At 53.2% G+C, this 9,758-nt stretch overlaps 1 protein-coding gene across 1 annotated transcript; it reads left to right on the top strand.

The window, feature by feature from the left end:
• Positions 1-294: 294 nt before the first annotated feature.
• On the top strand, positions 295-7,197 carry PRR15L (proline rich 15 like). Its single transcript, XM_008073915.1, has 2 exons — positions 295-740; positions 6,866-7,197. Exon 2 carries the CDS (start codon positions 6,895-6,897, stop codon positions 7,195-7,197), a length of 303 nt encoding a protein of 100 aa, XP_008072106.1. The 5' UTR covers positions 295-740; positions 6,866-6,894.
• Positions 7,198-9,758: the final 2,561 nt, after the last annotated feature.

Raw genomic sequence — 9,758 nt, 5'->3', positions numbered from 1 at the left:
GAGCCACAGCCCCCCACCAAGTGCCGGTTTTGAGGCTTCTGGAGGGGGAGGGACAGCCTGGGAACCGGTCTGCCAACCAGTTTAACCAGGGACTGGTTTCGACTTAGAGAGTTCAAAGGAAGCTGGGGTGCACCCCGTCCTGCCAATACTGCCAATGGGAGCAGCAGCCCTTAACCCTTTCCCAGTTGTGCCCTGGGCAACGTCCAGGCAGTGGTCTAGCCTGGAGTAGGGTCTGAGCCTTTTTGGAGGATGAAATGGGTGGCAGTGACCTTGGTTACAGCTAAGGGAGCGACCACACATCCCCAAGAGTGGGGAAACTGAGGAGAGGCTCCCATGTCCCCCCCACCCCAGGCTTCCCTCAGGATTCCCTCTTCCGGCTTGGCGGTCCCTGGAGGACCCTGGCTTCTGGGTGGATGCAGGGGCGCTGGGATTGGATTTCTGGAGTGATGAATATTCATCAGCCTGAGCCGGCCTCTGCTTCTGTTTACTTAGCCGGGAGGGGCTGGGTTTCAGGTTCACCTTGACTCCAGGAGCTGTGGCCGGGCAGGTACCCGTTCCTGCACCTGTTCCTCCGCACCTGACGCACAGCGGCGCCGGCCCACCTCTGCTGGCCTGAGCCTTGCCCGGCGCAGCACCCTGGAGGCACCCCTCCTCCCCCGGTCTCGCCCTCCTGGGCAGCTCCTACACTCAACTCCTCTAGGGAAGGTGTCACCTCCAGCCCGGAGCAGTCAGGATTACAGGTACAGGCAGAGGACTGGTGGGTGGGGAAACAAAGGCACAATCCCCAGTCAGGGCACTCAGTTCTGCCTTCATGGCTGAGGAGGCCAGTGGGGAAGGGGAATCCAGGCTCGCTGTCTCCGCTCCCACTCCGGACTCATCCCACTGGCCTTTTGAGTCAGCCTAGGACTCCAGGAGAGCTCCTGCTGGGAACATTTCACTTCAGGGTAGTTTTCTATTAACTCTGGTTGAACCACAGCTCTGATCCCTAGCCTGGAGCACATTTTCGGCTGTCTGGTAGGAACAGATCTCTGTTCTTATTCAGGGTCCTAGACCCTTTCAGCGTGGACAAGGGCCATTAGGGGCCCTGCAGAGAGATGGGGGAGGGAGTTCCAGGCTTTGTCTTAAACACAGAAGCTGGCTCACTCCCCCCATTCGCCCCGCCACCCCTCCATTGCCACTCCAGTCAATGGTTAACTTGTCCCAGGTGAGAAGGGGCCCAGCCCAGTCTGGGTAGAGCCCTCCAGAGCAGCTCACAGAACCCAGCTGGGGTGGAGGGGCCTGTCCTGGGGCACCGAAATGCACACCATGGTGCTGGCCGCAGAAGGCCAGGATGGTAGGCTGTCCCAAGTGGCCCTTCATGGGCTCCAAAGCTGTGCAAACAGCAGAGTGCAGCTGGCCTCCTCTGAGGCTGATTTCCATCATCCCGTGGGTGGCAAGGCCTCAGGGCAAGGGCCCAAGCCTTGGTATGGCCTGCGCAGAGACCTGCAAGAGAAGACTGCGGGGCTCACCACATGTCCCCAAACTCTGGGTCTATTCAACCTGCCCCCACTCCCAAGTTCCCCTCTGGGCCTCTGGGGTCAGGCACGGGCATGCCACATAGCTCTCTTGCTCTCTGCATCTTTGGGTATCTGGGAAGCATGGACATCACGTCACCTTTTGTTATTGCTTGTTTTTAAAGCAAATCAGATTTTGCATTATCTTTTATAATCGCTATTTAAGGAATCCTAGTCCAGGTGCAGTAGCTCATGCCTGTAATCCCAGCATTTTGGGAGGCTGAGACAAGAGGATTGCCTGAGCCCAGGAGTTTGAGACCAGCCTGGGCGACACAGCGAGACCTCGTCTCTACAATACATTTTAAAAAATGAGCCGGAGCCAGGCTCGGTGGCTCAGCCTGTAATCCCGCGCCTTTGGGAGGCTGAAGTGAGTGGATTGCCTGAGCCCGCGGGTTCGAGACCCGCCTGGGCAGTGAGACCTCATCTTTACAATAAACCAAAAAATCAGCCGGGCATGGTAGCGCATGCCTGTAGTTCTGGCTACTCGAAAGGCTGAGGCGGAAGGATCGCCGGAGCCCAGCAGGTCGAGGCTGCGGTGGCTGGGAGCGGCCACTGCACTCCAGTCTGGGCGACAGAGTGAGACTCCAACTCAAAAACAAACAAACAAACAAACAAATGAGCCGGGTGTGGTGATGCATGTCTGTAGTCCCAACTACTTGGAAGGCTGAGGTGGAAGGATCACTTGAGCCCGGGAGGTCAAGGCTGTGGTAGCTGTGATCGTGCGACAGTCTAGGCGACAGAGTAAGATTCCGACTCAAAAAATAAAATAACACTAAATTAAATTTTAAAAAATTCCTACAGCTGGATTATTTTGTAAAACAAAGAATAATTCGCTAATGTATCTGTTTTACAAATTCAGTCTTATCTAAAGCGGCTGTTTGCTGCTTACTGGTGCTCACATGTCTTCCTGGTCAGAAAAGACAGGAAGGCCTGGAAAAGAGTATCCTAGAGACCAGGGTACAAGACCAGGACACAAGGGCACTGACACCTTGGCAGAGACCCCGGCATAGGGAACAAGGGGTGTTCCCATCTGTAGGTTCTCTGACAAGTTCCTTGTGATGTGAGGCTTCCTTTACTCCAAGCAGAGTTAAGCTCGGTGGATGCCAACTTCAAATACTCCTTAGAATAGGCACTTTTTTTTTTTGAATCAGTCTCACTTTGTTGCCCAGGCTTGAGTGCAGTGGCACACTCACGGCCACCGCAGCCTCATCCTACTGGGCCCAGGCGACTGTTCTGCCTCAGCCTTCCGAGTATCTGGAACTACAGGTGCGTACCACTATGCCAGGCTAATTTTTTTATTTATTGTAGAGACAAGGTCTCACCATGTTGCTCAGGCTAGTCTCGAACGCCTAAGCTCAGGCTATCCTCCCACCTCTACCTCCCAAAATGCTGGGATTAAGGTGTGAACCACCACACCCGGCTTGAAATGGGTACATTCTAACAGGCACAGGCAGGAGCCCCTTTCTCTTGTGGAGCGAGGAAACCTGATGACCACCGCAGGCTCAGGAGCTGGGTCTTCTGTTCCTCTGTTCCCCAGGTCCCTTGGCAGCTCCAGATGGTGGGGTGGTAGTGGGCTGTGGACCTCGTCCCAGACAAGGTAGCAACGGGGACACCCACAGACCAAGCAAATGCCCGTCCTGCCATCCCTGCCCTCCCCACACCTCCTTTCAGAAACTCATTCCAGAACACCAAGTTCTGTGCAAGGCCGTGCTAAGCCCAGGTGGGGCAGGCTGCCAAAGCAAACCTCTCAGGCTGCCCCTGGTGTGCCACCTCTCCAGGGTGCCCCGAACGTCCTTAACTGGCCTTGCTAACCTTGTCCTCCACTTTCTAAGTGGGAGCTGCATGAGGGCTTTCTCGGCTCTTCATGCTGCTGGAGCCCAGCTCCAGGGACAGAGCCGGCCATGTGGGAGCTGCTTCCCAACAGCGAGGTGGGCCTGTGCTCTAGGGCAGGGGTGGGGACATGAGGGACGGAGACAACAGCAGTGAGGGACACAGATGCAGGTGTTCAACTCATCACAAGCCTAGGCCAGCATTCTGCTTTCATTCTTCCTGAATTTGATCGGCTCCCCCACCTCTAAAAAAATCTGTACTCATTATGGAAATTCTGGAAGTCAGAAAACTAGAGTGGAGAAAGTGTCCTTTACTCCTGCTACATAAAGAAAACCAAGAGTCATCACTTGGAGTATTTCTCCCTGGTCTTTTTAGAAAGTGCAGTGAACACCTCCAGTTTTTAATTTTTTTAATTTAAAAAATTTTTGTTCTAGGAACCCAAAGGCATCAGTGTATTAAGCTAGTGGTAAAAATAAAATAAAATAAAATATTAAAAATAGAAGCCAGGCTCGGTGGTTCAGCCTGTAATCCCAGCACTTTGAGAGGCCAAGGCAAGTGAATTGCCTGAGCCCGCGGGTTCAAGACCAGCCCGGGCAACTTGGCAAGACCTCGTCTCTACAATAAATAAAAAATTAGCCAGGCACAGTAGCTCACGCTTGTAGTTCTAGCTACTTGGAAGGCTGAGGCGGAAGGATCGCCGGAGCCCAGCAGGTCGAGGCTGCGGTGGCCGGGAGTGGCCACTGCACTCCAGTTTGGGCGACAGAGTGAGACTCCAACTCAAAAAAAAAAAAAATAGAGATGAGGTCTCGGTGTGTTGCCCAGGCTGGTCTTGAATTCCAGAGATTCTTGCATCCAGTGATCCTCCTGCCTTGTTGGCCTCCTAAAGTGCTGGGATTACAGGTGTGAGCTACAGTGGCTAGCCATTGCTCTCCAGCTTTTTTTTGAGTCAGAGTCTCACTCTGTCACCCAGGCTGGAGAACAGTGGCACACTCATGGCCACTGCAGCCTCGACCTGCTAGGTTCAGGTGATCCTTTTGCCTCTTTAATTTATTGTAGAGATGAGATCTCGCCATGTTGCCCAGGCTGGTCTCGAAGACTTGGGCTCAGGTGATTCTCTCACTTCAGCCTCTCAAAGTGCTGGTTTTACAGGTGTGACCCATTGCACCCAACTCATCCTCCAGCTTTTAAAGGAGGGGAATGGTGGCTCAAGCCTATCAGCCATCAGGCCGGGCATGGTGGCCCAAGCCTATAATCCCAGCACTTTGGGAAGTCAACGTGAGGGGTTTGAGGTCAGCCTGGACAACTTGGTGAGACTTCATCTCCACAATAAATAAAAAAAATTATCCAGGCATGGTAGCACATGCCTGTAGTTTCAGCTACTTGGAAGGCTGAGGCGGAAGGATCACCTGAACCCACCAAATCAGGGCTGCGGTGGCCAGGAGCATGCCACTGCACTCCAGCCTGGGCAACAGAGTGAGACTCCAACTAAAAAAAAAAAATGGAGGGGATATCATCTGGCTTTCTGATGTGCCCTGGCTGCACCCTCTTCCTCAGAGCTCTTGAAACCTGCAATCAGGAGGCCTGAGAAAGAGACCACCGACCTCACCTCTAATCCCCACTCTTCTGCCCGCTCTGCCGTTGATCTTCCTAGTTGACTGTCTCCTGCTTCTACTTCACATGCCCTATCAACGATGTCCACGCTTATCTCCCAGACCTTCCACTAGCTCAGACAGCACCTTTGTGGAAATCAGTAGAAGGAGAGGCCCCCGGGGAAGGTAGTGCTGTGTCAGGGCACATCACCTGTGAGTGGAGAAGCCTAATTTCACCACCCCACACCCCACCTCGTTGGTGTCCTCATGGAAGGTACAACCTGTGAGGACCACAGCTCATATGCGCCTCTGGGATCCACCTAACTGTCCCCCAGATCTTAGCTCCCCTTCCAACTCCTGTCCTTGTGGAAGCTTGGTGGGAAAAGGGGGCCGTTCCTTAATAATTATTCCCAGCTGTGTGTGGTGGCTCACACCTGTAATTCCAGCACTTTGGGAAGCAGAGGTGAGAGGACTGCCTGAGCACATGGGTTCCAGACTAGCCTGGGCAACTTGGTGAAACCTCGTCTCTGCAATAAGTCAAAAAAATTAGCTGGGTGAAGTGACGCACACCTGTGGTTCCAGCTGCTTCGAAGACTGAAGCGAAAGGATCACCTGAGCCCAGCAGGTCAAGGCTGCAGTGGCTGTGATCATGCCACTGCACTCCAGCCTGGGTGACAGAGTGAGCTTCTGACTCAAAAAAAAAAAATTTAGTCCCATTATCACATTTCTTTTCCCTTCTCAAACGTTTCCTTTTTTCTTTCCCTATCCATTCCTTCCTCTCCTCTCCCCTTCCCACCCCCCTGCTTTGTTGGAGTCTCACTGTCACCCAGGTTGGAGTGCAATGGCATGCTCGTGGTCATCACAGCCTCGACCTGCGGGGTTCGGGCAATCCCTCCACCTCAGCCATGCAAGTGAGATAGGATCTCGTTATGTTGCCTAGGCTGATCTCGAACTCCTGGGCTCAAGTGATCCTCTGACCTGGGCCTCCCAAAGCACTGAGATTACAGGTATGAGCCCACGACACCCATCAGCAAATGTTTCTAACGAATTGGCCGTTGCATTTCCAAAGCTCTGAAATGGCCAACAGACTAGAGAAAGATGATTCTTTAGGCTTCTGCTTGAAACCAACAGCTTTGGCAAACTGCTGGCCTTGATTCAGAGGCAACCATTATCATGCTTTGCCAAGCATGGCTACCTCTGTGGGCCGGGATTAATGGTAGAGTTAAATGCTAGGGCTGGATGCAACAGATGAGGAAACTAGGCCCAGAGAGGTAGCTTGCCAGAGATCACGAGGCTAGGATAGTCCCTGGGACTCCCCACATCCAGTCAGAGGTTCCCGCTTCTCAGGAAGAGCTCAGCAGCTACTTTAGCCCTGCGGGTCACCACTGGGAAGTTCAAATTGCTCAGAACATCACAAATCATATTTAATTTTACAATAAATTCCATGAACAATGCACAGGGCATGTCTGTGTGCAACCAGTCAATGTCTGCCCATGACTGACAATAGGGCCTCGTGGTGGGGTGGGAAGGGCTTGGGAACCGTGTCCACTGTGCCTGGACGCTGTGTGGCCCGGAGAAGCTGTCCACCTGCCTGCAACTCTGAGGGGCTTGGCAAGGATGATCTCCAAGCTCTCTGCAACCCAGCAGCGCGATGCTGTGTGCCTGTCCTGCTATCCTCCTGCCTGGCTCAGGTGGTCTCCCGGTTGACCTTGACTTTGACCCTCCTCTCTGCTCATACTCTCTAAAAGCATTGTGTCACCCCAGTTCATTGGGTCCTACCTTCAATTCTTCTATTCTAAAAACAACCCATGACTGGGAGTCTAGAGAGGGCTGGTCCAGGGCACCCACCCCTTTTCCTGCTGACTTTTTTGTCTCCTCCATCCGTCCCCGCAGAAAGTCCCACCCTCGGTTCAGGGAGCACCATGACAGAAGTTGGTTGGTGGAAGCTGACCTTCCTCCGGAAAAAGAAATCCACTCCCAAGGTGCTATATGAGATCCCTGATACCTATGCTCAAGCGGAGGGAGGTGCGGAATCGCCAAGGCCTGATGCTGGGGGTCCCAACAGCGACTTTAACACCCGCCTGGAGAAGATTGTGGACAAGAGCACCAAGGGCAAGCATGTCAAAGTCTCTAACTCGGGCCGCTTCAAGGAGAAGAAGAAAGTTCGCTCCACGCTGGCAGAGAACCCCAACCTCTTTGATGACCGGGAGGACAAAGGACAGTGAAGGGCCTGGGGAGGATGCTGGCACCTTCCAGCTCCCTGCCATCAGCTGGATCTGAGACAGAAGCTGGCTTCTTTGGTTATAGCTGAAGCCAAGGGGGCAGTTGATGCCTGCTGGCAGGAAATGTCTGGTTTTTAAGTTTGTATTTATGTGTCTGGGCTTTTGTAAGGCCTGGGAGAGCCCAGAGTCCTCTCACCTTGCCCCTGACTGCATGCAAAGGCACTCCGGCTCAAGAGTGGCGACTGTCACCCAGGAAGGACAGCTGTCCTTGAAGCAATGGCAGGGTCAGCAGGGAGGTGGGCATGGCAAGCAAGGGAGAGAGGGAGCCGGACAGACTTCACCTCCTCCTTGGGTACAGAGTCAAGGGTGAGTTCGAATTGCTACTCCCTGTACTTTCTCTATCTGTGACTATTCCCTGGGGCAATCCTGAGGAGGCCACATTTTCCAGAAGCCACGTAATGGGGGTGGTTTCCCTGGAGCCAGAGGCGGAGGCGCTGAACTTGAGCTTACCTCCTGACACAAGTGGTGAACTTCCTGGAACTTTGCCCCCAGGTGTGGAGGCAGAGGACCTTGGCACTCGGGGGAGGGGCATGCCACAGAAGGCCAGATTAGTGATCCCACGACACCTGCTTTGGCCACCTCCTGTGCAGATCCCACATCACACAGCCTCAATGGAACACTGGCCCAAACTGGGGGGGCAGGTGGTAGGAGCTCAAAGAAGCCAGTTTCCTCTCTCCTTCCTCTAATATTTAAGATGGATTAGCCCCAGAGATGCGTCCTGGAGCCTTGAATTTTGTTTTAAAAAAGAATTGTGGGTTTCTCTCTTTGTAATAAACACACAGCAAAAGCAAGGGACCTGTCTTGTGCCCTAGTCTTGCATTTATGAGATGACTGTTTTTCATGCTTTTACCTCCCTTCATGTAAGCAAAGTGGTCCTTCGTGCTCAAACTGTTCCTTTCTAGGAAGGGTACCCAGGCATGACAATGTAGTAACCAGTCAACAACTTTGCCCTCAAGCTAGGCACAGTATGGGGTTCATGGGAGCAGAGGAAGGAGCTATTACCCTCAGTGGCCGGTCCTCTCTGGTCAACAGAGAGGCCATCAGGTGCTCTAGGAGAGTGGAGCAGCCCTTTGGTGACTGAGCCCAGAGTCTTGGTGGTTTGCTTTGGGAACAAGATTCAAATTCTGGCTCCACTTCTTAGTAGCTGGGTGACCTTGGGGAGTTTTTTAAAACTCCTCTGAGCCGGGCTCGGTGGCTCAGCCTGTAATCCCGCGCCTTTGGGATGTTGAGGTGAGAGGATTGCCTGAGCCCGTGGGTTCAAGACCCGCCTGGGCAGTGAGACCTCATCTCTACAATAAATAAAAAAATCAGCTGGGCGTGGTAGCGCATGCCTGTAATTCTGGCTACTTGGAAGGCTAAGGCGGAAGGATTGCTGGAGCCCAGCAGGTCGAGGCTGCAGTGGCCGCTCCCGGCCACTGCACTCCAGTCTGGGCGACAGAGTGAGATTCCAACTCAAAAAAAAAAAACTCCTCTGAGCCTCAGTTCCCTCTTCTGTAAAAGGATGCTATCATGATACCTATTTCATGGGGAGTGGTCAGTATTAAGTGACCCATAAATAGTCCTACAGTAGTTGCTCAGTTAAATACTGCTTTCCAAGCTGGGTGCGGTAGCTGGTGCCTATAATCCCAGCATTTTGGGAGGCTGAGGCAAGAGGATTGCCTGAGCCCAGAGGTTCGAGACCAGCCTGGGCAACATGGCAAGACTTTGTCTCTACCATAAATCAAAAAATTAGCTGGGCGTGGTGGTGCATGCCTGTGGTTCCAGCTTCTTGGAAAGCTGAGGAGGAAAGATCGCTTGAGTCTAGCAAGTTGAAGCTGCGGGGTCTGTGAGTCTGCCACAGCACTCCCGCCTGGACAACAGAGTGAGACTCTGACTCAAAAATAAATAAATGAGCCGGACTCGGTGGCTCAGTCTGTAATCCCGCGCCTTGGGAGGCTGAGGTGAGTGGACTGCCTGAGTTCACAGGTTCAAGACCCGCCTGGGCAACTTGGCGAGACCTCATCTCTACAGTAAATCAAAAAATTAGCCGGCGCAGTAGCACGTGCCTGTAGTTCCAGGTACTTGGAAGGCTGAGGCGGAAGGATCGCCGGCGCCCAACAGGTTGAAGCTGCAGTGGCCGGGAGCGTGCCACTGCACTCCAGTCTGGGCGACAGAGTGACACTCCAACTCAAAAAAAACCAAAATTGGTTTCCTTTTTTTTGTTTTTTTTTGAGTTGGAATCTCATTGTGTCACCCAGGCTGGAGTGCATTGGCACATGTATGACCACCGCAGCCTCTCCTTGCTGGGCTCCGGCGATCCTTCCGCCTCAGCCTTCCAAGTAGCTGGAATTACGGATGTGCGCTACCACGCCTGGCTAGTTTTTTTATTTTAATGTAGAGATGAGGTCTCGCCAAGTTGCTAAGGTGGGTCTCGAACCCACGGGCTCAGGCAATCCACTCACCTCAGCTTCCTAAAGCGCGGGGTTACAGGCTGAGCCACCGAGCCTGGCTCCTTTTTTTTTTTT

This window comes from Carlito syrichta, unplaced genomic scaffold (assembly GCF_000164805.1).
Source record: "Carlito syrichta isolate Samal-C Ts95f unplaced genomic scaffold, Tarsius_syrichta-2.0.1 Scaffold316209, whole genome shotgun sequence".
NCBI lineage: Eukaryota > Metazoa > Chordata > Mammalia > Primates > Tarsiidae > Carlito > Carlito syrichta.
Note: the sequence above shows the minus strand (reverse complement) of the source record. Positions and strands in the feature narration are given on the sequence as shown.